At 41.3% G+C, this 27,506-nt stretch overlaps 1 protein-coding gene across 6 annotated transcripts in view; it reads right to left on the reverse strand.

Moving 5' to 3' along the window:
* SIL1 (SIL1 nucleotide exchange factor) overlaps positions 1-27,506 on the reverse strand; it is a 241,414-nt gene that overhangs the window by 45,377 nt on the left and 168,531 nt on the right. For all 6 annotated transcript variants that reach the window (XM_015140990.3, XM_077937084.1, XM_001114098.5 and 3 more), the window contains one exon: positions 22,718-22,839. In XM_015140990.3, coding sequence (XP_014996476.2) covers positions 22,718-22,839 — 122 coding nt within the window. The remainder of the gene's footprint in view (positions 1-22,717; positions 22,840-27,506) is intronic.

Here is a 27,506-nt window from a genome sequence, read left to right on the forward strand (position 1 = left end):
CTAAGAATTATATAATGGACTTTGGGGACTCAGGGGAAGGGTGGGAAGGGGTGAAGGATAAAAGACTACACACACTGGGTATAGTGTACACTGTTCTGGTGACAGGTGCACCAAAATCTCAGAAATCACCACTGAAGAACTTATCCAGGCAACCAAACACCACCTGTTCCCAAAAATCTATTGAAAAAAAATTTAGAAAATAATTTTTAAAATATAAATAAATAATCTTATGCCAAACTATTCCAGAGGCAAGAGAAAAGAGGAACTTTTTCTTTTGTAACTGAAAGCTAGCTGATGTGGAAGCTGCTAGTGGTCCCCCACAATCTGTTCTCCCATTCTTCCACAGTAGCAGAATTTTTGCTGGGCAAATAAAGTATAAAGACTACATTTCTTGGCCTCCCTTGCAGGGGGGTATGGCCAAGGCACTACGTTCTGGCCAACAGATTATAAGCAGAAGCATCATTTGACAGCTTCTGGTATCCTCCTTAAGAGATTTTTAAGTGCCCTTTACCTCCTCTTCTATGTCGCTCCTTCCACCCTGCTCCATGGAATGTAGATCTTACCATCTGGAAGGATAAGAAAAGGGCTATTCCTTAGAGATGGCATCCTAGTGTGACTCGAAGGAACTCAAGACCCAAGAGTCTACCCACAATAGAGCTGCCACACCAACCCGAGGCTGCTGACCTGAAGATGCTGTTTACATGGGAAAAAATAAGTATCTATCCTATTATGCCATGTTCTGTCACTTCCAGAAATATGATGTCTAGGCCAAAGCCAGACGCATCCTCGTGTAATTACCTCCCATTGAATGTAGGAATATGGCATGCTTCCAACCAATGTAATAAGGCAAAGGTGATAGGATGTATATGACACTGTGTATGTGATTACACTACATAGACAGTAACATCTGCTTCACTGAGAAACACTCTCCCTTGCTGACTCTGAAGAAGCAGGCTGCCATGTTGTGAGCTGCTTATGGAGATAGCCATGTGGCAAGGAACTGAGGGCAGCCTCCCGCCAGCAAGAAACTAAGGCATCTAATCTGACAACCTGCAAAGAACTGAACTCTGCCAACAACCACACCAGTTTAAAAGGAAATGCTTCCCAGTCAAGCGCCATATTAGACCCTAGCTCCAGCTGACACCTTGGACTACAGCAATGCAGAGGACCCAACAAAGTCACACTTGGACTCCTGACCTACGGAAAGTATAATACATTAAGTGTGCATTGTTTTAAGCCACCAAGTTTGTGATAATTTGTTACACAGCAATAGATAACTAATACAATGACCAGAAACATTTATTTCAGAAATGTAAGGATGATTCACCACTAGGTCGATAAATTCATCGACCTACAGAAGATATCATATTTAGTGGTAAAATATTAGAATCATTCCCTTTAAAGACAGGAAAAGGATAAGGATGCCTATTAGTATTTCAATAAATACTGCATTAAAGGTGCTAGACATTGCAATAAGAAAGAGAAATGGAGGATAAAGATGGAAAAGAAACAAAATTATTTTTATATTGAAATGATATATCTACAAATAACATCCAAGAAAAAAATGTACATAAACTATTAGAACTAATAAGACATCAGCAAATTTGTTGGCTATAAAGTCATATACCAGCAACGAACAATTATAAAATAAAAACTTGAAAATTAACCTCTTTACAATAACAAATACTATAAGGTAGTTAGGCATAACAAAAGAGATTCACTACCTATATGGAAAAAATTATGATGTTTTATTAAAAGATGTGAGACCATCAAACTGGAAATATATATCATGTTCATGGACAGAAACACATTTTATAAATATGTTAATTCTCATAAATTAATCTATACGTTTACTGCATTCTAACTTAAATATCCAGTGTTTTGTTGAGCCTCACAGAGTATGCCTAAAATCCATATGGAAGAGTAAAGGGCCAAAAATATCCAAGGCAATATTTAAGTTAATAAATAATAGATGTACATATTTTGGGGATACATGTAACTTTTTAATAAATTTAATTTCCGGGATACATGTACAGGACATGCAAGTTTGTTACAAAGGTAAACATGTGCCATGGTGGTTTGCAGCACCTATCAACCCATCACCTAGGTATTAAGCCCTGCATGCATTAGCTATTTATCCTGATGCTCTCCCACCTCTTGCCCCCCAGCGCACCACCCCAACAGGTTCCAGTGTGTGTTGTTCCTCTCCCTGTGTCCATGTGTTCTCATTGTTCAGCTCCTACTTTTAAGTGAGAATATGTGGTGTTTGGTTTTCTGCTTTTGCATTAGTTTGCTGAGGATAATGGCTTCGAGCTCCATTCATGTCCTGCAAAGGACATGATCTTGTTCCTTTTTACAGCTGCATATGTATCACATTTTCTTTATCCAGTCTATCACTGATGGGCATTTGGGTTGATTCCATGTCTTTGCTATTGTGAATAGTGCTATAATGAACACAGGCATGCATGGGATACATGTGATATTTAATACATTCATATAATTTGTAAATATCAAATCAGTATAATTGGGATATCTATCACCTTAAATATTTGCCCTTTTGTTGTTTTTTTTTTTTTTTTTTTTTTGGAGACAGAGTTTTGCTCTTGTTGCCCAGGCTGGAGTGCAATGGCACGATCTCGGCTCACCACAACCTCCGCCTCCCAGGTTCAAGCAATTCTGCCTCAGCCTCCCGAATAGCTGGGATTACAGGCATGCACCACCACGCCCAGCTAATTTTGAATTTTTAGTAGAGACAGGGTTTCTCCATGTTGGTCAGGCTGATCTCAAACTCCTGACCTCAGGTGATCCACCCGTCTTGGCCTCCCAAAGTGCTGGGATTACAGGCGTGAGCCACCACACCCCGCCTTGTCTTTTCTTTATGCTAGAAATATTCAAATTACATTCCAGTTATTTTGAAATGTATTACACAATAGATTATTGTAAACTATAGTCACCCTACTGATCTAGCAAACAATGGAGCTGTTGTTTCTATCAAACTGTGTATTTGTACATATTAACCAACCTCTCTTCATCTCTTCTTTCCTGTACTTTTCCTAGCCTCTGGTTACCACCAATCTGCTCTCTCTTTATGAGATCCACATTTTTATCTACTATATGTAAGTGAGAACATGTGATATTTGTCTTTCTGTACTTGGCTTATTTCACTTAACATAATGACCTCCAATTCCACCCATGTTGCTGCATATTAAAGGCTTTTTATTGTGTGTATGTGTCACATTTTCTTTATCCATTAATCCACTGATGGGCATTTTTGTTGATTCCGTATTTCAGGTATTGTGAATAGTGCTGCAACAAACATGAATATACAGTGATTTCTTTGATATATTTACTTCCTTTCTTTTGGACATACACCCAGCAGAATTGCTGGATTACATTGTAGTGCTAATTTTAGTTTTCTGAGGAAACTTCATACAGTTTTCCATAGTGGCTGTACTAATTTGCATTCCTACCAACAGTGTACAAAGGTTCCCCCTTCTCTACATCCTCACCAGCATCCATTACTCCCTGTCTCTTTGATAAAAGCCATTTAAACTGGAGTGAGATGATATCTCATTGTGATTTTAATTTGCATTTATCTGATGACTAGTGAAGCTGAGCATCTTTTCATATACCTATTAGCCATGTGTATGTCTTCTTTTGAGAAATGTCTGTTCAGATCTTTCGCTCATTTTCAATCAGATTTTTTTTGCTATTGAGTTGTTCGAGCCCCTTATATTTTCTGTTTATTAAACCTTTGTCAGATGGATAGTTTGCAAACATTTTATTCCGTTCTGTGGGTTGTCTCTCCACTTTGTTGGTTGTTTTCTTTGCTGTGCAGAAGTTTTTTTGTTTTTTTGTTTTTTTTTGAGACAGAGTCTCACTCTGTCGCCAGGCTGGAGTGCAATGGTGCAATCTCAGCTCACTGCGATCTCTACCTCCCGGGTTCAAGCAATTCTTCTGCCTCAGCCTCCTGAGTAGCTGGAACTACAGGAGCGCACCACCACACCCAGCTAATGTTTGTATTTTCAGTAGAGATGGGGTTTCACCATGCTGGCCAGGATGGTCTTGATCTCTTGACCTTGTGATCCGCCCACCTTGACCTCCCAAAGTGCTGGGATTACAGATGTGAGCCACCATGCCAGCCTGTGCAGAAGATTTTTAGCTTGATGTAATCTGTCTATTTTTGCTTTGGTTGCCTGTGCTTTTGAGGTCTTACACAAAAAAATCTTTGCCCAGAACAATGTCCTGGAGCCTTTCCCCAATCTTTTCTTTTCTTTTCAGACAATTATCTTGCTCTGTCACCACAGCTGGAACACAGCAGCATGATCACAACTCACTATAATCTTGAACTCCAGGGCTCAAGGAATCCTCCTGCCTCAGCTTCCCGAGTAGCTGAGACTACAGGAATGCACCACTGTGCCCAGCTAGTTTCATTTTTTATAGAGAAGGGGTCTCACTCTGTTGCCCAGGCTGGTATCAAACTCCTGGCCTCAAGCGATCCTCCTGTCTTGGGCTCCCCAAAAGCTGGAATTACAAGTGTGAGCTGCCGCACCTGGCCCTCAATATTTATTCTAGTAGTTTCATAATTTCAGGTCTTAGACCTAAGTCTATAACCCATTTGATTTTTTTTTTTTTTTTTTTTTTTTTGCATACAGTGAGAGATAGAGGTCCAGTTTCATTCTTCTGCATATGGTTATCCTGTTTTTACAGCACCATTTATTGAAGAGACTGTCCTTTGCCCATTGGATGTTCTTGGTGCCTTTGTTAAAAATGAGTTGGCTGTAAACATGTGGATTTACATCTGGGTTCTGGGTTCTGTTCCATTGGTCTTTGTGTCGGTTTTTTTTTTGTTGTTGTTGTTGTTTTTTTTTTTTGGCCAGTGCCATGCTGATATGGTCACTACAGCTTTGCAGGTGTTTGTTTGCTTTCTTTGAAACAGAGTGCTCTGTCACCTAGGCTGGAGTGCAGTGGCATGATCTTGGTGCATGACAATCTCCACCTCCAGGGTTCAAGCAATTCTCCCACCTCAGCCTCCCAAATAGCTGGGACTACAGGCGTGCACCACCACGCCTGGCTAATTTTTGTATTTTTAGCAGAGATGGGGTTTCACCAGGTTGGCCAGACTGGTCTTGAACTCCTGACCTCAAATGATCCACCTGCCTTGGCCTCCCAAACTGCTGGGATTACCGGCATAAGCCACTGTGCCCGGCCAACTTTGTACTATATTTTGAGTGAGGTGGTGTGACACTTCCAGCTTTGTTCTTTCTGCTGAGGATTGCTTTGGCTATTTGGGGTCTTTTGTAGTTCCATGTAAATTTTAGAATTGTTGCTTTTATTTCTCTGAAGAATTTCATTGGTATTTTGATAGGGATTGCACTGAATCTGTAAATTGCTTTGGGTACTATTATCATTTTACCAATATTAATTAGTCCTATCCATGAGCATGGAAACTTTCCATTTTTGTGTGTCCTGTATTAAACTGTTTTTATGCTGCTATAAAGAAATATCTGAAGCTGGGTAATTTTTACTTATTTATCTATTTATTTTGAGGCAGGGTCTCACTCTGTTACTCAGGCTGGATGGAGGGCAGTGGTGTGATCACAGCTCACTGTGGCTTCAATCTCCCCAGGCTCCAGTGATCCTCCTGAGTAGCTGGGACCACAGGCATGCACCACCACAAGTGGCACATTTTTGTATTTTTTGTAGAGATGGGGTTTTGCCATGTTGCCCACACTGGTCTCAAACTCTCAGGTTCAAGTCATCTGCCTACATCAGCCTCCCAAAGTGCTGGGATTATAAGCGTGAGTCACCGTGCTCAGCTGAGGCTGGGTAATTTACAAAGAAAAGAGGTTTTATTTTGGCTTATGGTACTCCAAGCTGTACAGAAAGCATGGTGTTGGCATCTGATTCTGGTAAGGGCCTCAGGAAGTTTATAATCATGATATAAGGCAAAGCAGGAACAAGTGTCTCACACGGCGACAGTGGGAGAAGGGAGCAGTCCCAGACTTTTAAACAACCAGATCTCACGTGAACTAACTGAGGGAGAACTCACTTATCACCAAGGAAGTGGTGCTAAACCATTCACAAGGGATCTGCCCCCTATGATTGAATTATCTCCCACCAGACCCTACCTCTAATACTGGGAATTATCTTTCTTTTTTGTTTTTCCCTCATGAATAAAGTAGGATGCAGAGGATTACCTTTTTGTTTGTTTTTGAGACAGAGTTTCACTCTTGTTGCCCAGGCTGGCGTGCAATGGCACAATCTCAGCTCACTGTAACCTCTGCCTCCCCGGTTCAAGTGATTCTCCTGCCTCAGCCTCCAGAGTAGCTGGGATTACAGGTGCCTGCCATCACACCCAGCTAATTTTTGTATTTTCAGTGGAGATGGGGTTTCACTATGTTGGCCAGGCTGGTCTCAAACTCCTTGCCTCAGGTGAAATGCCCACCTTGGCCTCCCAAAATGCTGGGATTACAGGGGTGAACCACTGGCCTGGCCGAGGACTACCTTTCAACATGAGATTTGGAGGGGATAAATATCCACACTATATCATATCCAATTCAAGTTTTTCCATCAGTGTTTTATAGTTTTCCTTTTATAGATCTTTCACTTCTTTTGTTAAATTGATTCCTAGGTATTCTTCGTAGCTGCTGTAAATGGAAGTGTTTTCTTCTTTTCCAGATTGTTCACTGTCAGTATATAGAAAGGCTATTGGCTGGAAACGATGGCCAAGCCTGTAATCTCAAAGCTTTGGGAGGCCAAGGCACGTTGCCCAGGATGGTCTTAAACTCTTGGCCTCAAGCAGTCCTCAAGGAGTTCAAGACCATTCTGGGCAACGCAGCGAGACCCTATCTGTGTAAAAAAATGAAAACATTAACCAGGCATGGTAGAGCACACCTGCAGTCCTAGCTACTGAGGTGGAGGCAGGAGGATTGTTTCAGCCCTGAGGTTATATAGGGAGCTATGACTGCACCATTGCACTCCAGCATGGGCAACAGAGACCCTGTCTCTAAAATAATAATAAAGAATAAATGCTACTGGTTCTATATGTTGATTTTATATACTGCCATTTTACTGAAATCATTTATCAGTTCTAACAGTTTTTTTTTGGTGGAGTCTTTAGATTTTTCTAAGTAGAAGATCACGTTGTTTGGAAGGCTAAGGTGGGAAGATTGCTTGAGCCCAGCAGGTCAAGACTGCAGTGCACCATGATTGCACCACAGCACTCCAGCCTGGGTGACAGAGTGAGTCTCAGAAAAAGAAAAAAGTTCACATTGTCTAAACTGTTCCTTCCTTTCCAATTTGGATGCCCTTTATTTTTCTCTCTTGCCTAATTGCTCTGGCCAGGACTTCCAGTATTCTGTTGAATAAAAGTGATGTAAGTAGGCATCTTTGTCTTCTTCCTGATCTTGCAGGAAAAGTTTTCCATTTTGCCCTGTTCAGTATAATCTTAGCTGTCTGCCATGTCTGTCATACATGGCCTTTATTATTATGAGGCATGTTCCTTCTATAGCCAGTTTGTATCTTTATCACAAAGGGATGTTAAATTTCACTGCTTTTTCAGCATCCATTGAAATGCTCATGTGGTTGTTCTTGATTCTGTTAATGTGACATATCACATTTATTGATTTGCATATGTTGAACCATCCTTGCATCCCTGATCCAAGGCAATTTTAAATATGAATAAGGATGAAGGTTTTGTTCTACTTGATGTCAAAACATATAAAGCTACAGTAATTAAAATAATAAGAGATTGGTGCAAGGATAGAAAAAGAGAACAATGGAGCAGAATACAAACCAATACAAATAAGATAATTTAGTATATAGTAGAGAAACCATTATATTTCACTGGGGAGAAGATAGACTCTTCAGTACATAATGCCAGAACAACTAGATGGCCACATGACAAAAACTAAAATTAAATCTATATCTCACAGCATACATAAAAATAAATATTAAAATAAAAACCCATCAAAACTTTATACTCTCAGAAGTTAATATAGGCAAATATCTCTATACCTCAAGGAAAGACTTCTTAAAACACACAGAGCATAAACTTCAAGAAAAAGAGGGATAATTCTGACTTTCTAAAAATACTTTAAAATGTCTGTAACAAATGCAACATAAGCAATGTGAAATGACCAGCCACACACAAGATTATATTTGCTATGCATATAATTGAAAAAAGACAGTATTCAGACTATATATAATTCATGAAAATACATATAAAATATATAAGTACCCAGATTATATATATAATATGTAAATGCCAACTAAAAAATAAACAAAAGACTCTATGGGAAAAAACAGGCAAAAGATATTAAGAGGCAATTTAAAAAGATGGTTGTATTGAAAACACAAAAACATATGTAATCCAAACCAAAAAATCTGTATCGTGTAATTCCAATTGTATGTGTGTGTGTGGGGGGGAAATAATTTATATAGTAGTCAGGAAAGAGTAAATTCAAAAGAAGAATGTCATACTATACTATACCCACAAATTGGCAAAAAATAGAAACTCTTAATACGAAACATTGACAAGGATATGGAGAAATAGGAACCCTCAAACACAGTATGAGTTTTCTGAAACACAGTGGTTTATTTCCACTAGCAACCACTTTGGAAAACAATTTGGCATTATCTAGTGGTACTGAAAGTATGCATATGACCTAGCAATTCTACTTTAAGGCATGTATCCTAGGGACATACTTGCATATGTAACCAACATTGTGTGTAATAGCAAAAAATTGGCATCAATCTAAATGTTCCTTAACAAAGGTTTTCAAATAGTGGGATGCTAAACAGAAAATGTACACAGAGCTACATGTAACAACATAGAAAACTACTAAAACAGTTTCTGTGTGTGTGTATGCAGGAGGGGGGATACAATGAAGACAGATATATATAACAAACTATAAAGAATAGATACAATAGGCCAGGAGTGATGGCTTATGGCTGTAATCTTAGGACTTTAGTAGGCTAAGGCAGGCCCATTACTTGAGCTCAGGAGTTTGAGACCAGCCTGGGCAACACGGTGAAACCCTGTCTCTACAAAAAATATAAAAATTACCCAGGTGTGGTGGCACTCACCTGTAGTCCCAGCTACCTGGGGGACTGGGGCAAGAGGATTGTTTGAACCCAGGAAGTCGGGCTGCAGTGAACTGAGATTGTGCCACCGCATTCCAGCCTGGGTAACAAAAGTGAGAACCGCCTCAAAAAAAAAAAACAAAAAAGATATGATGCACACCAAATTCAGAACAGTGGTTACCTCTGGGGGAGAACAAAGGGAAATATAAAGGATCATGAAAGGGTCATCAATGATATCTAATATCTTATTTCTTTAAAAAATCTGAAGCAAATATAACAAATTTTAGTTTATTAAATCTGGGTAGTGAGCATAAGATTTTCTGGACTCCTCTTTGAAATATTTCATATTTTTGAAATAATATGAAGAAAAAATACTCATTGCAGAAAAGGCTTTACTAAGTATCTCATAAAAAACAGAAACCATAAAATAATAAGTATCCATTTTTTCTAAATAAATATTTTAAACTTCCATATAGAAAAGTATCATAAATAAGGATGAAGAGAAATACACATTTGGGAAAAGATTTGCAAAACAGAAGGTTAATCCCTGAAACATAAAGAGCTCTATTGTTTTCAACAATGTCCTAGGGCACAAATTGCTCCACAAATGAATCAAATCAACGTTGCCCCCTTTGAAGGAATAGTTGCTGAGGTCCCTGTTTGATATTTCTTCTGATCCTAGGAGGGCTCCTTCCAACTGGCTTACTCCCCAGTTCCCTCCTGCAAACTAGCCCACCTATAGTTTGATTCTGATGCTACATCCATGAATCTCCTCCCAGTTTCATTTCACCACCACCTCCAAAGTTCTTCAAAGTGTCCTTAGGTTTGAACCTCTGCAGGCTCTGTTGCAAATGCAGTCAGTTCCTTTGGGAAGAGATTAGGAGCTGTTTTATGAACTGCTTCTCCCTCAGGCAAAACTTCTGAGTTAGGACCCTGGAGCTAGAGGTAGAAACAATAACAAGGTTCTGAGTACTCAGTGAGTTGGGGGACAGCAGCCTAAGGCCCTTCATCACATGGAACCACCATCTCAGGAGCTGCGGAAAGGCAACTAGGACTCCAGTATTCTGCGTGCCACAGCCAAGATCCAAGATAGAGCTTCCATTCTACAAGCAGGAGATGGGCTGAGGAAGGGACTCTCCCACCCCCCAACTCCCAAACTCTCAAATGAACTTGCTGGGGACTTGGCCTCAGCAACAGGTAGCAAGGGTCAGGAGAGAAATGTTAACAGTCTGCTCCTTCTGGGAAGCAAGCCCTTGGACTGGGGGGAAAGGGAGCTCTGGGTGCCTGGCTGCAGCACTTTGGAATGGCATCTCCACCTCACCAAGCTGGAAGCAGGCAATGAGGGAGATGTCTTATGTCAGATAACACAGACTCCCACCTTTCACACCAAATGTCATGAATTTCCGTAAGCAGATGTTTATTTACTATTTGCCCTTGGGACTATTCCCAAAGACTAATTTTTAAAGAACATACACAAGTTTTACTAGAAGTGGGTCAACAAAGCTCCTCACACTGTCATGACAGATGACGATGTCTCCTGTATCATTTAAATATTTTATGATGAGCATGTATATTCTCTGCAAAAACCAAGAAGGACATTAAAAATAAAAACAGAGAGAGAGAAACTGAAACCTGGTAGGAGGTAAGAAAGTAAGAACTTTCGGAACAATAAGGGAAGCCCATTGCTGGCTGGTGGCCTCCTTGCCAGTCTCTGTAGTTCCACTCTTCTCTTTGCTCCAAGAGATGAATTATACTCTTTTTATAACCTCAGCCATTCAACAGGCCCTTAATGAGAAAACAGGCAGACCTGAAATAACTCCAACTTTGGGAAGCATAGTGGATTTTTCCTTGAATCCAGATGTCTAACGGGATGTGAGTGGAACACCAAGAGAGGAATGTTGTAGGCAATGGAACTGTGGAGGAAACTGCTGTGAAGAACTGATGAAAATTATGTCAGACAGAACCCAGTGTCAGGCCAAGCAACTAGGCTAAGAATACCAAAAGCACTGTCTTCCCTCTTTCCCCACTCCTGGTACTTTGCAGCTAATCTGTCTTCATTACTATTTGCCTGCTTTAATTTTTAATTATTATTATTAGTTTTTGAGATAGGGTCTTGTTATGTTTCCCAGGCTGGTCTTGAATTCCTGGCCTCAAGCGATCCTTCCACCCCAGCCTTGGGAAGTGGTGAGATTACAGGTGTGATTGAGCCACTGTACCTGGCCTCTGTTTTTATAACCCAATCTTTCTGTGGTTTCACTATGTTACCAAAAATGGATTATCTTCTGAATCATCGTGCATGGGATTCAGTGGATTTCCTGAATCAGAATTCATGTCTTTCATCAATTTAAAGAGGTTTAGAAAAGTATCAGCCAAACCTCTTAAAATAAAGCCTATCTCACACATATTCTCTTTATTCTTCTGAAACTCATGTGAGACCTTTATATTCAAATCTTCACATCTCTTAACCTCTTTTTCATTTTTCTGTCTATGCTGCACTTTAGGTAATTTCTTCAATTCTATACTCTAGTTTACTTAATTACTCTTCAGCTGTGTCTGACCAGCTATTTACCTTGTCTACTGAATTCCTAACTGCAATTAGATTTTCAACTTCAAGAAGTTCTATTTTAGAGGCCGGGCGCGGTGGCTCAAGCCTGTAATCCCAGCACTTTGGGAGGCCGAGGCGGGCGGATCACAAGGTCAGGAGATCGAGACCACAGTGAAACCCCGTCTCTACTAAAAATACAAAAAATTAGCCGGGCACGGTGGCGGGCGCCTGTAGTCCCAGCTACTCAGGAGGCTGAGGCAGGAGAATGGCGGGAACCCGGGAGGCGGAGCTTGCAGTGAGCCGAGAGCGCGCCACTGCACTCCAGCCTGGGCAACAGCGTGAGACTCCGTCTCAAAAAAAAAAAAAAAAAAAAGAAGTTCTATTTTGTGAATCAGCCTAACTGTTCATTAATGGATAAATGGATAAAGAAAATGTGATATACATAAACAATGGAATATTATTCAGCCAGAAAAAAAATAAAGAAAAATTGCCATTTGTGACAACACAAATGAAGCTAGAGGACATTATGTTAAGTGACATAAGCCAGGCAAAGAAAGACAAGTATTGCATAATCCCGCATATATGTGGAATCTAAAAAAATTTACTTCATAAAAGTAGAGTAGAATGGTAGTTACCAAGGGCTGGGGTGGTTGCTGGGGCAGGGGAGTATTGAGATGTTGGTCAAAGGATACAAAATTTCAGATGGACAGGAGGATCAAGTCCAAGAGCTCTATCATAGCAGGGTGACTGCAGTTAATAACAATACACTGTATTTCTAAAAAATGCTGAGGGAGGGATGTTAAGTGCTCTCACCACAAAAATGGTAACTGTGAGCAAGATTAGTCATTCCAGAATGTATATATATTTTACATACATGTTTTACAAAATAAATACATATAATTTTATCTGCCAAGTTAAAAAAAATTATTTTAATTTAAAAGAAGTTAATTTTTCATCATTTTCAAATCTGTCCATTGTCACTTTTGATAGCATATTGTTTTTAGCCCATATTTTTGATAAAATCTTATTTCAGCATATTAAAATAATTATTTCATATTTTGTTTTCTGTGAATTTCACTACCTATAATTTTTTTAATTTGCATTTATTTTAAAAAACTATTAATAGAGACATATCTCGCTTTGTTGCCCAGGCTGGTCTCAAGCTCTTGGCTTCAAGCGATCCTCCTGCCTCAGCCTCCCAAAGTGCTGTGATTACAAGTGTGAGCCACTGCACCCCATCTAGCTATAGTTTTAAAAGTCTGATTATTTGTCTCTGCTGTCTTTAACTTATAGTGCCTTATTTTTCATGTGCTTTGTGATATTTTGGTTGTGAGCTCGTGATCGTTGGAAGATTTTTGTTTGTGGGGATGCTCTGAGGCCTGGATGTAAGTTCCTCCAAAGAGGATTTGTTTCTGCATCTACCAGTAACCTGGAAATTCTGTCAATTTCAAACTATGTTTTAAAAAATTTTTCTCACGGAAATCTTCATGTATATACTAAAATACAGAGAATGGTATAATAATCTCCATGGACTCTGCACTCAGCTTTCAAAATTATGAAGTCATAGCTAGTACTATTTTTATCTATACCCCGATTCAGCCACCTACCCACCTCCTCAGATCAAAAAATAAAGCACAATGGAGACATCCTATCTTTGGTTGTTGTTGTTGTTGTTTTCTGAGATGGGGTCTCGCTCTGTTGCCCAGGCTAGAGTGCGATGGCCTGATCATGGCTCACTGCAGCCTCAACCTCCCATGCTCACGCAGTCCTCCCACCTCAGCCTTCTGAGTAGCTGGGACCACAGAAACACACCACCAGACCCAGCTAAATTAAAATATTTCTTTGTAGAGATGGGGTCTCCTTATGTTGCCCAGGCTGGTCTTGAACTCCTGGGCTCAAGCGATCCTCTCACTTTGGCCTCCCAAAGTGCTTTGATTATCTATCACCACGCTACCCTGAACGTGCCTGATCTCATCTGATCTTGGAGCTAAGCAAGGTTGGGACTGGTTAGTACTTGGATGGGAGACCAAAGTGCTGGGATTACAGGCACAAGCCACTGTGCCTGGCCTGACATCCTATCTTTTACCCATAAATTTTTCAGCATGCTTCTTCTCTAAAAAGGCTCTTTTTTACAAAAACAAAACAATACCATTTTCACACCAAAAATTTAATATTATCCTTAATATTACCAAATACCAAGTAATTGTTTAAAAGTTCCCAATTATCTCATGATTTTTTCTTTTTTCTTTTTTTGCAGATTGCTGATTTGGTCAAGATCTAAATATATCACAGAGCTCCGGCATGGTGGCTCACACCTGTAATACAAACACTTTGGAAGGCCAAGGTGGGAGGATCACTCAAGCCCAGGAGTTTGAGATCAACCTGGGCAACAAAGTAAGAACCTGTCTCTAGAAAACAATAAAAAATAAAAACTATTCAGGCATGGAGTATACGCCTGTGGTCTCAGCTAGATGGGAGGCTGAGGCAGGAGACTGAGTCTGCAGTGAGCCGTGTTTGCACCACCGCACTCTAGGCTTGGGTGATACAGCAAGATCCTGTCTCAAAAAATAAAACAAAAAATACATACATTGTAACTGTAATTGGTTGATATTCATCTTAAATATCTTTTAATTTATGGGTTTCATCCCATCTCTTTATTTTTTTCTCTTGTATCTTATTTTGTGAAAAATCCAGTAGTTTGCCCGCTCTACAGTTTTCCACAGTCTGGTCTCTGCTGATTGCAAGTCTATTATATCATTGAACATATCGCCTGTCCCCAATATTTCCCTTAAATTGGAAGTCAGATCTACAAGTATGTTCAAATTCAGATTAGATTTTCTATCAAGATTGCTTCCTGGCCGGGCGCGGTGGCTCAAGCCTGTAATCCCAGCACTTTGGGAGGCCGAGGCGGGCGGATCACGAGGTCAGGAGATCGAGACCATCCCGGCTAGCACCGTGAAACCCCGTCTCTACTAAAAAAGATACAAAAAACTAGCCGGGTGTGGTGGCGGGCACCTGTAGTCCCAGCTACTCAGGAGGCTGAGGCAGTAGAATGGCGTGAACCCGGGGGGCAGAGCTTGCAGTGAGCCGAGATCGCGCCACTCGTGCCACTGCACTCCAGCCTGGGGCACAGAGCAAGACTCCGTCTCAAAAAAAAAAAAAAGATTGCTTCCTATGTGGGGTTATACTGTTTTCAGAAGGCATGTCAGACTCAGTTTCCTTAGGAAACAGACTGAAGATCTGCGGGCATATTTCTCCCTTCCACTCAAAGCCAATTTGCCCTAATAATTCCTTTTGAGTGGAAGATTTTCACTTTTCTAATTATTTCATGGCCCCTAAGCTTTGTCTCTTGTCCCCTAAATTATGATTCCTGTTGAAACCAAGAGCTCACAGCCACTAGGGAATAGCAAATGTTCCCAGGTCAGCTGTCAGTTTCAGTGTTTTATATCTCTTAGGATTTGAGCTTTCCATTATATTTGCTTTAGAATTTCTCTCACTTTCTTACAGGGCTACCACATAAAGAATATGACTTTATTAAATTCCCCTGCAGTTACATAGAGCAGTGGTTCTATAGTTTATTGGCTGAATTAAGCATTTAAAGAAATGTTTAAATATTTAATACAGTATCTTCAGGTATTTGAACTAAGAGAATTTCTTAGGAAACACGCCATGTGATTGATTGAGAAGTCTCCCAGTGCTGTTTTGCTTTGTTTCATCACTCACTATTTAAATTTTAATTACAAAAATAATACATACTCACTGGAAGAAAAATCAAACAAAATCGAAGCATAGAAAAAATTTAAAGACTCCTTGCTCTTGGTGGCTTGCTTTCTCCCACCAATTTTTGGTGACTTCAATTTTTGTGTTAGACCATTTATGTTCAAAGCAGCCACATGAAGCTTACCCACTATAAGGTGCTGTGAGCACTACAGATTTGAGTACCAGTTCCCATGCTCAAGAAGCCTTCGATTTGGTGGGAAATAGATGAAAGAACTGGCTTACAACAGAGAAGCAGATGTTTTAAAGAGTCAGTTTTCCCAGCACTTTGGGAGGCCAAGGCGGGCGGATCACTTGAGGTCGGGAGTTCGAGACCAGCCTGACAAACATGAAGAAACCCCATCTCTATTAAAAATACAAAATTAGCCGGGAGTGGTGGCATGCACCTGTAATCCCAGCTACTTGGGAGGCTGAGGCAAGAGAATCACTTGGACCCAGGAGGCAGAGGTTGCAGTGAGCCAAGGTCGCGCCATTGCCCTCCAGCCCAGGCAACAAGAGTGAAACTTCGTCTCCAAAAAAAAAAAAAAAAAAGAGTCAGTTTAGGGGTCCAACAACAAATGCTAATAAAGATGAAGATAAAACAAAGAACTTTGTGTGCTGAGAGTTATGTAGGGAAGAAATTAAGAAGGTGAGAGTACTGAAAAAATCTGAAGGCAGCCACATAGAGGATGTGAACAAGGCAGGGCACATCATCACAAAGACAAATTCAACCGAAATGCTAAAGGGACAAGTGTATTATGCAAAGTGGTGCCTCCCTCCCCAGAATGAAGGCTTAGTTTCTGTAGTACTCAGGACAGCTGGTCAGAGTCAGAGGTCATTTTCCATTTGTCATTATTTGCCATTTGAAAAAAGTAATCAGACTTTGAATGTAGCTTAAGAGAGCTACGACTATCCAATTTCCTAGGCCAATCTCAGTTAATATGCTAATCAGTTTATCACATGCAAAAGGCTTGAGCACCACTCCTGTCGCTATAAGAGTGTGGAAAAATTAGCTACTAGAGACAAGAGGTCAGACAAGTCTTAGGGGTCACATTTGAACTTCTATTCAAACATTGGCATCTCCAGCATGTGACCTCATCCCAATCTCCAACCTATTTTCTGGGACTTCAGCCAGTGGGGCTATACACTCATTTCCATGGCCTTAGATTTTAAAGGGTCAAGGTGCAGTATCTGAATCATCCATGATTACATCATTAATAATATAAACAGCACTGTCCACTCAGCCTCCAATGTTCTCTGAAAAACAATTCATTTCCAAGATATCAATTTATTCCTTTGTTTTTCATGTATTCATTCAATAATTATTTCCTGAGCATCCACCCAATACTAGGTCCTATGCTATACATTAGAGAGATAGCAGGATAAAGATAAAAAAGGGATCTTATCCCCTAAGTACTATCTAACAAGGGATATTAACAATAAACAGGTAACTAACCAGATATTTAAGCACAAATTGAGGTGAATGCTATGAAGATCAAGAAGTTTTTTTTTTTTTAATTTAAAAGATCTGAGAGGGATTTTGGAAATATCCAAATGAATTCATATCAATATGAATATATGTTCAGTTGCAAGTAATGGAATAATGATTAACACTGATTTTAAAAAACAAAGACATTTCATTACCTCTCATAAGAAAAATCTGGAAGTAGATGGTTCCAAAATCATGAAAGTGGCTAAACTGCATCATAAATAACCCAGTTTCCTCCTCCTGTCTTTCCCCTCTATTATCCTCCTCAGCATGTTGGCTTTTTGTTCGTGTGCTTCTCACCTCACTGGTCCAAGGCAGCTGCTGCAGCTCCAAGACAGCTGCAGTTAAGGCAGGAAGAAGTGGGAAGGGTCTCCTTACTATCTTATTATAACAAAATCCTTCCCAGAGGCTTCCAAGCAAATATCTCTTTATGTCTCATTGGTCAGAACTGGGTCACATGGCCATCTCTAAACTAACACACATTCATAGAGAATTGGATTTCCAGGCTTGCTTTAGACCATTCATGGCTCATTTCCTAGAACTGGAGAAGGGAACCTTTTGCCTGAACATATTGCTGCCCTCACATTATCGAGGTTCCTTAGTAGATGAAAAAGGGAGAGACCGGGCACACTGACGCACACCTGTAATCCCAGCCACTCAGAAAGCTGGGGCAAGAAGACTGCTCGAGCCCAGGAGTTTGAGTTGTAGTACTCTATGTTCACACCTGTGAAGAGCCCCTGCACTCCAGCCTGGGCAACACAATGAGACCCTGTCTCTAAAAACCTTAAACACCAGAAAAATGGGGAATGACTGTCTAGTAGACAACAATAGTAGAAATTAAAATTCACAGGACTTGTTCACCAAGTTAATGAGAAAGTGAAGCAGGAAGTAGACTCAAATATCACTCAAAAGTTTCAAGTTTGGAGAACTACAATAATCACAATGCCAAGAACAGATAAAAAGAGAATGTGGGAGGAAAAATCTAGTTTGTGAGACAATAATGAGTTCCACTTTCTTGAGTCTGAGGTGCAATGAGACAGTGTGGTAGAAATGTAGGAGAAGACCACAGGAAAAAGGCTGGACTTAAATGTAGACACTGGAGTCATCCACAGTGAGGCTGGATTTGAAATCACAGGAATAGATAGGACCATTACGGGAGAAAATGAAAAGAGAGGAGGAGGACAAGGCTGGAGGAATCTTTGTGAATAGCTACAATTATTAACAGAAGATAGTTAAGATGATGATGTTGCCAAAAAAGGAAAAGGGGAGTGCATGATTAATTACAGTCATCCCCAAACCAAGGGACTATAATGACATGGCAGCCAAGAGGTAAAGTTCCCTAAGGAAAGCAGCGGCCAACATTTTGACTACCAAAAAGATGCCAATGATGACAAAGTACTCTTGAAAAATTTCCAGGATGGTACGGACAGAAACCAGATTGTAGGAATAGTAGTTTCAAGTACATTAATTTAATGCTCATGTGCATTCATCTGTATTCCTTTCTGTCTACTCTTTTTTTTTTTTTTCCGACAGGGCCTCACTTGGTCACCTAGGTTGAAGTACAATGGTATGATCATGGCTCACTGCAGCCTTGACTTTCTAAGTTCAAGCAATCCTCCCACCTCAGCCTCCCGAGTAGCACAGCTGGGACCACAGGCACATGCTACCATGCCCAGCTAATTTTTGTATTTTTTGTAGAGACAAGGTTTCACCATGTTGCCCAGGTTGGTCTTGAACCCTGGCTCAAGCAATCCACCTGCCTCGGCCTTCCAAAGTGCTGGGATTATGGGCGTAAGCCATCGCACCCAGGTCCAAATAGTTAAAATTAATTGGTAAACGCTCAGCAGGAAGAGTACAACTGAGGAAATTAAGAGAGCCAACAAAGCATGAGATGAGAGGGGACAAGGTTGGGGGAGGGGAACACATTCATTTTATAAAGGGATATATATAACCCAAAATCTGCCAAGGAGGTTCCAAGGAAGATGCCAAGGATAAAGGGGGAAGAACAGAATCCTGTTCTGGGGATCCATTTTAAGAGTACATAATCTCACTATGACTAATGGCACATGTACATCCTTTTTGTGCTGGTTTCAGTTCCATGACATCCTGCAAACTGTGGAAAGTTCAAAAGTCCTGCAAACATGAATGCTTATAAGCCCATGTAATTGCATAATAATTCATACATGTGCAGATGAGAATATGGGTTATTAAAGAAGGATATAGGACTCCACAGGTGACTAAGGCAGGGGCATAAGAACAGCAAAGCCAGTGTTACATGAGGCAAGCATACTAGTTACTTGATAGTTTAACTCCTGACAGCTATGAGGTAAAAGAGATATATAGGCAGCTAAGAGGAAAACAAAAGCAGGTGGCCAGTTTGCTAAGAACCAAAACCAGATTACAGAAGGCTGCCTGGCCTCTAAATTTCACAAAGCCTTTTCGAGACTCCCCTTATACAGAAACACAAATGACTTGTCTGGAACTCCAGAGACTCCTGGTAGGTCAGACTGCAGACAGACACACACAAGTGCCATCATGAGATTAAATCACATCACAGAAAGGCCAATGAAAGTACTTTACTTGAAGAAGGAGAAAGCAGGTTTGAGACAAAAGAAAAACCATAAAAAGATGAAGCTGCTAAAAGCACCAGCACCCCTACCCCTGCGTATCTTATTATGTAAGAGCTTGACCTGCCTTATATGTGTGCAACAAACAGAGGAAGATGAACGTGTGTGACCCATATATAAGTGTGAATAATATTTAAATAAACTTTATTTCAGTGACCATGTAACATTTAGGAGTCATGTCAGTTACATTTACATGAACTCTTCTTGATCTCGGAATAATTGCTTCATGTTTAACACCAGGAAATAGATCTCTTCATCCACACAAATGTATATGGAAACCTTATTAAGCAATTAACCCAAGCAGGCAAATAAATACCCTCAATGAAGCAGCAGATTAGCAATAAGAGACCGGACACAGTGGCTCACGCCTGTAAGCCCAGTACTTTGGGAGGCCAACACAGACAGAATGCTTGAGCCCAGGAGTTCGAGACTGGCCTGGACAACATGGTGAAACCTTGTCTCTACAAAAATTATAAAAATTAGCCAGGTGTGGTGCTGCATACCTGTAGTCCCAGCTACAGAGGTGGCTGAGGTGGAAGGATCACCTGAGCCCAGGAGGCGGAGGTTGCAGTGAGCCGAGATCGGGCCACTGTACTCCAGCCTGAGCGAAAGAATGAGACCCTGCCTCAAAAAAAAAAAAAAAAAGATTAGTACCAAGAGATACATGGTAGAATATAAGCATCTTAACAGAAGAGAAAATGAGGAGGATAAAAGTTTTTATTGTAGAAAGAAAAGAAATAAGAATTTCTATAGCAGAAACTCATAGTATAAAGGACACATCCCGATGAGGGGGATGATGTTGATACCACCTTGTCACTGACAGGTGCTTTACAACCATTTTCACAGGTCATTGTATATTATTTGACACTCACTCAACTTTATGAAATGCAGAGAACACCTATTAATGTTCCCTGTTAACAAAAGAAAAAGGTGAGGCTTAGAAAGGTTGCCCATGGGCACACAGATAGGAAATGGCAGAAACTAAACTTGAAACTAGATTGACTGTAGGTCCAGGGGTCTGCCTAATCCTCCTAAATACCCAAACATCTGGACTCACTTAGCAGTATTCTTGCCCATCAGCAGAAAACTAGAAAGAGTATCTTCCAGATACTATCCCCAGTGCTGGGAGTCCATGATTCCAGAGTGCTCACTACCTGCTGAACACCCTCTTGATAAACAGCAAGCTCATCCCATCACTGTGTTGTGTGTTTGTGCACATGTGTGGCAGGTGTATACACACCTGTATACTAGAAGTGGTTAGAGAGATGCAGAGCCAATACTTAAGACATGAAGAGTAAATGATGAATATCAGACTAGAGTACTGAAACCTACCTCTCCGTGTAGAAATATCCTTACCTTGCATCAGGTTCCTCTTTGCAGAAAACATTGACATTTCCACAGTGTTTGGGAGCCTGCTGTTGGCTTCCAAAAGCTCTGGCTCCATACCGTGCTGTCACGGTAACAGCCCTCCAGTGAGCCATCAAAAACCCAGCTAGAACATTCTGAATACAGCAGTTTGCTTGCCACCAAAACACTAAATTGCAATATTTTATATTTATCTCTATTTAAATTTTAGTTGATGCTGCATAAATGTTAACATGGTCTTAAGCTAATACAATCACAGAAAAGTCTTAATAATACCACACATTGGCACAGTCCCTTGGTGAGTTACGGGTCTGCAAAGCAAGCCCAACGCATGTTTCTCAAGTCACTTAATTAGTCCCCTTTAACTAGGATATGACATGAAAATGCTACACAGTTTCCCCCCAAGAAATGTATTTCCAGAAGCAATGGCAAGGGACGTATAGGATAATTTGTTAATATTAAAGGTAGAATAAAAGTACTCGGGAGTAAGGCAAAGATTTCCAAAAAGGGTCTGGAGAGAGGTTAATAATGTTGGATTTAGTTCTTTTCTGGCCTGAGAAATAAAAAGTGAGCTTTAGTAAGTTCTCAAGTCTCTAAAGTCTTATAAGGCTAAGACCCTGGATTTCCTGGACTTCCTCATGACTGAAACCACAGCTACTAACATCAAATATGCAGATTTTCCATCTTTCCAGTGGCTGCACAGGAGGAGATTTCCCTGGGCTTCCTGGGAGACTCTGGCTCTGGGAGGTGAGACCAAGGGAGGTGGAGTTGCCCTGGAGGCCAGAGCCTTGACTGTCAACACCACCAACACAGGGAGCCCCGGCTTGAAGATCCAGGCAGAGTGGTGATAAGAGAAACAAAGGCCGGCAGTGCCTCTCCTCACGGAACAACTCCTCCAGCTTTCCCAGCTCTGCCCTTCAACTTACTAAGAAAATATGCTGAATTCCTGTCAGAGTGAGAGAGCATCAGACTGAAATTCTGATTTAAAAAACAAGCACAGATAAAGCACAAAGGAAATCTTTTAGAAACAAAGCCTATAATGGTAAATATGTTCAGAATAGCTTTTCTCCTGTAACATCGTGACCTGCATCTAAGCATCTAATAGCCTCCACCCATGCCCTTGCAGCAAGAATCGGAATATTTGTTCCTGTTTTCAAGGCACAAATGGTCCTAACAGCAGATTTTCAAAACTGGGAGGAACAATAGCTCCAACAGCCAATTGCAGCATGCAGACATCTTGACCTTTGCAGGCGGTGTAGAATGATGTGGTACCTACATCTCTTTTGGCATCTACTCTTTTGAGATGCTACCTCCCCACTCCTCTTGCCCTATCAGTCTTCCATCACAAGCCAGACTAACCAAAATTCTCAACAATTCCCAACCTAGAGAGTGCGATAACCTGACCACATGTACATTGGTTCCAGACAACTAGGGCAAGACACATTCCTCCCTGAAAGCACCCCCTTGTTCAGGCTCATCATTTATCATTACTAGATGTAGCTTTACTGCCAAAAGATCTACTCTATCTACTCTTGTTTATCCCCCTCCCTCTCTACTATTTATAGTTGGTCTAACTTTTTATGAGCTTTGAATAAAACGGAGAATGTGACCTAAGATGTGTTATTAAATGTCCATATACATAAGATGGGGGAAGAGAGAGTAACAGATGGTGACAACATGGGTAAAAATTCCTATCTACTTGGAATAAAGGCAGAATCAAATTTTACTCTAGTTTCATTGAGATTACACTGAAATGTCAGTAGAAACAGGCACATTCAAGTGTACCCTTCTTCCAAGCAGATCAGGCCAAGCAATTCTGGCCAATGGGATGTCCATTACACTGCTCACCTGGAAAAGGCAGCCCCCAGCACAAACGCAGCATATTCCTTCACGAGGGGCTCTGTGCTGTTCAGCCCATTGATCACCACTTGAAGACCACCGAAGGAAAGCAGGTCCTGCGCATTGTCCATCTGCAACAGAGCAACTGCTTAGTACAGCACAGCCATCAGGGAAAGGAAAGCTCTTCTTAGAGCCTTTCTTTTGGTGACTATTCAAAAACAAATTAAAAAGCCATGGAAAAAGCAAAAATGGCCTTTTTGACTAACTAAGAAAAGGTTTGTAAAAACCAATTTTTTAATACTGTTAAATTTGAGAACTCCTAATTCATCTAACATGATTGATGAGCACCTGCGTGGGAATCAGCGGAAATGACACCTAGCTATTGCTTATGCCAAACATGTCCTGGAAAATTCTAATATCGTAATGAGTCATAAAGCTTACTCCTAATGTACAAGCTATTAACACAAAGAATCTGGCGTCATCAGCACCACTAAACGGTGCCATGCTTCCTGTTGATGTCCAATCCCAATGGGGACAGTGGAGGCAGATTTTTTAAGCTGATTTTAAATTAGAAGCTAGGGACTAGAAAAGGAGCCCTGTTGTTGGGAGGGGGTTTGCTGTAAGAGTGCTGGGGAGGGGAATAACAAAAGTACCTTTCTCTTGCATCTCAGGTTGACTGCATCTGAAGACATTCATGATAAAATATGCAAGAAAATCACTCTCCCAAAGGCTTTCGTCTAAGCCTGTGCTACTGGCTAGTGGCTATGTATCAGACAGTGCAGAACATTTCTATCATTACATAAAGTTCTATTCAGCAGCACTGGTCTAGGCTATCATTTAAGCACCAAATCCCCAAGTCCAGATTCTCTCTTTTCCTCTACAGGGGATCTCATTACCCACGGTTTATTAGTACCTAGAACAAGACAACTCGCTTTCCTCAGAAAGGTCACTGGATCCTGTTTCTACATGTACCCGCTACAGTCTCCCTTGGATCCTGTTTCTACATGTACCCGCTACAGTCTCCCTTGAATATATCTTTGTTGCCACAAAGGCTGCATCTTGCCCACATGCTAATCCCACTCTATCAATCATGAGGAAAACTCAGGAAGCTGAAGCCCAACAACAGTGGCTGCTACCCATTTTTCTCCTCCAGATTCCACAAGGCCCCTTCCCAACCGCGTCCTTGCCTCTCTGAACTAGGAGAGGACTCTGACAGGGAAATCAAGTGTGAGGATTGGTATTTGACTCTGCTAGTGTTTTGTGGTGGCCTAGCCTGTTGTTTGCCACTTGAAAGATCATTCATACACATTTGGATGGCATCTCCATGAGAGCAGGGGTTTTGTCTGTCTGTCCACGCTTGTAGCTCCAGGGACTAGGACGGTGCTGAGCATATGGTTAGGTGCTCAATGAATAACTGTTGCATTGATGAGTATGAATTTGATCAGAAAAGAATGTTCCTGAAATAAAGCTCCAGTGTGAATAAAAAGGCAATCTGGGGTATCTGTGCCAACAAAATGAATGGGCCTCTGGTACCACAGACATGAAGTACTGGCTAAACCAGGTTGTGAAGTAAGCATGAAGTCTGCCCTGCCATGTGGCCCCAGGCCATGGCCATTTTTCTGCCCCAAACTGTTCTTATGAACAGGAATAACTGGTTGAGCCACAGCCCAGCTAACTAGGGAGACTCGGGGCTGGGTGTTTTACTGACATAAGCACCTTCCTTCCTTCCCCACATGCTCTGATTTTACAATATAAGAATTCACTGCCTATTATTTGGTTGTCCTTCCTCTGGGTTTTCTGGATACAAAACTATGGCTCAGAATCCTGTCATACCATGCCTGGAATGGCCACTTATCAAAGCTGGTATGAGTTCCTAGCGGAGCAGCTGCCACTCGGTCAGCTCCAAAGCAACACAGCCCAGAGTCACGGACCTTCTGTTCTAGAGTCACTTTATCTATTATTACTACAATGATAATTCAGCATGATAGAAATGCCGACATTTATATAAGCACTTCAGCCTTTTGGGGATGTTTTCTCATGATTTATTTCACTAACAGTGAGGAAGAAACGATTCATTCTGCCCAGGGCACATCAAAAGCTGGACCCTCCCTGGTGACATATAGGAGAAACCATGACCACAGCCCAGGTCCACAGCTTCCCATCTGGGTCTGGGGCCAAAACTGTTCTCAGGCTGCCTTCGGGGTGGGGTGGGACAGGCAGAGATGAAGAGGAGGAGGGAGTGCAGGAGGGAACTATGTCAACACCCTGGAGGAAAGGAAAGAAGCAGGGCACTGACAAGACAATGAGAGAACAGGAAACAGCTGAAGGGGAGAAATGGTGGCACATAGCTGAGGAGACACGTGGGAGAAGGCAAATATACTGCCCCAGGTAGATGGGGTGGATGGAGGCTGCTCCTCATAAATAACTCACCATCTGTTTTCCACACACAAGGTTTTGCTTTTCACATATCCCGTTTAATAATTCAAATATGGCTGTGAGGAAGCCTGGCAGACCTGGTTTGGGTCCTTGGAGCCTGCAGCTCCTCAAACCACCATTCAGTGAGTCTAGAATGAGAAGGGACTGGGGAAGTTCCTGGCTAGGAAAGTGCCATCTTCCTTAAAGCTAGTACTACATCACCCCAAGCCCCCATCACAACCAGGACTTGGACCAAGTTGTGTCCTACTTAATCCCCCAGTGAAACCACAGCTTAACACCGCTGCATGGCAGCTTGATGCACCAGCCCTTCCAATCAAAATACCAATGATCCAGAACAGTTCTCTGCCAAAAGACAAATTTGGCTTCTGCCAGGGACTGATTTTGGGATGACCTTAAGATGGGTCTGGTGAGGTGGCCTGTGAAAGCAGAATGGGGATGTCACCTTAGGGAAGACACTGCCAAGTGACAAAGGGCCTACAAGGGAAAACAAAAAACTTTGTTGGGGTAATGCTAGCCCAAGCCTCCTGTGGACTCACACCCTTCCAGGTATGATAAGCTCTCTGGTCATTTTGGTGTTTCATGTGCAAGAGCCCATGGTGACCTGATACCTAAAGATTCATCCCAATATGTTAAGATGAGAAAAAATAGAAGCTGTCAACATCAAAGGAGGACTGAGTTGGCAAATAACCCCTTGTATCCTTAATCCTTTAAATATCTCTAATGGAAAAGCTGTTGGAGTTTTTGGTTTTTACCCTGGAGAGTAAGACTGGCAAGGGGAATGAGAACCGAGGTTCATTTTTTTTTCTCTAAGAGGATCAGAGTCCTGCTATTTGAGGCCTGAGAAAGAGTTATGAGCAGAGAAAGAAGATGAAGAAGCTGCCCCATAATTCCTACGGACACAGTGCATACTCATCCTCTTTCACCACAGACGCTAGCAAAATCCTAAAGGAAGAAAGCATGTGTTTTAGCCCAGTTTATAGAGAACAAGGGCACTGTCGTGCATGGGAGGACATTGAGGATCTATGTCCTGACAAGGATCTCAAACAAGCCTTTGATTATGATTACACAGCCTCCTGGGCCACTGTTGTCCCTAGTCTGGATTACTGCAATAGCCGCCTATATGGTCTCTGCTTCTACCAAGCCCCCCACCTGCAGTCTAATTCTCAACACAGCAGCTGGAGGAATCCTTTTAAAAGTCAGTCACATCACGTCATTCTTCTGCTCAATATCCTTCAATAATATCCAAGTTCACTTTTTTCCATGGCCTACAGGCCCTCTATATTCTTCCTCCCATTATCTCTCTGAGCTCCATCTACTTCTCCTCTGCCCACTCTCAGCTCCAGCTGATTCAAACACGCTAGGCATGTTCCCACCACCGGGCTCCTGCACTTGCTGTTCCTCCAGCCAGAGATGCCCCTTCTCAATGCTGCCAGTTCCAATCTCACCGTAGTTTTTGTATTTCTACAATATTTATCACCTACAAACATATTACTTATAATTACTTCTTTCTTATGTTTGTCTATCTGCTTCTGCTAGAAGGTTAAGCCCTAATTTTGATCACAGACGTATCTCAAGTGCCTAGAACAGTGCCTGGGAGTTAGCAGACACTTTATTTATTTATTGAATAAATCAGTGGCTTTTATTGGCTCCTCATTAGCTCCGCCTTTTGAGCTTAATTCAAAAGGTACCAGTTGCCTTTGAGAAACAGAGTGGCCAAAAGTTTTAGAGCACAGAGTTTAGGGTCAGACAGAGCTTACTGCAAATTTCAGCCCTACCACTCACTAGGCTGGATGATCTTGAGCAATTACATAATCTCTCTGTGCCTCATTTTCCTCGGTTACAAAATGGGATTAATAGTGGTACATACTCATAGGGAAGCCACGGAAGTCAATGAATTAATGTGTACAGAGCACCTGAAACAGTGCCTGATATGTAATAACACTCAACAAATATTAGTTATTATAAGTCTGATCAGTTGCTTCCCTGCTTCAAACTCTTCAATGGTTCTTAGGATCAAGGTTAAAGTCATAAAGAGCATGGTATCTCCAACCTCACCTCTCCAACCCCCAAACCTTCCCACTTCATCTGTGTTCCCCTCCAGGCCATGTGCTCCAGTCACTCCAATCTTTTCCAGGCCCTCAATCTCACCAAGCTCTTCCCTGCTCTAGAATCTCTGCACATGTTGTTTCCTCTAGCTGGAATGCTCTAATCTAAGGGTTGGCAAACTTTTTCTAAAGGGCCTGGTAGTAAATATTTTTGACTTTGTGAGCCATATGGTCTCTGTCACAACTACTCAATTCTGCCATTGTAGCATAAAAATAGCAATAAACAATGCATGAACAAATAGGGGTCGCTGTACCCC

Source organism: Macaca mulatta, chromosome 6 (genome assembly GCF_049350105.2).
Source record: "Macaca mulatta isolate MMU2019108-1 chromosome 6, T2T-MMU8v2.0, whole genome shotgun sequence".
Lineage (NCBI taxonomy): Eukaryota > Metazoa > Chordata > Mammalia > Primates > Cercopithecidae > Macaca > Macaca mulatta.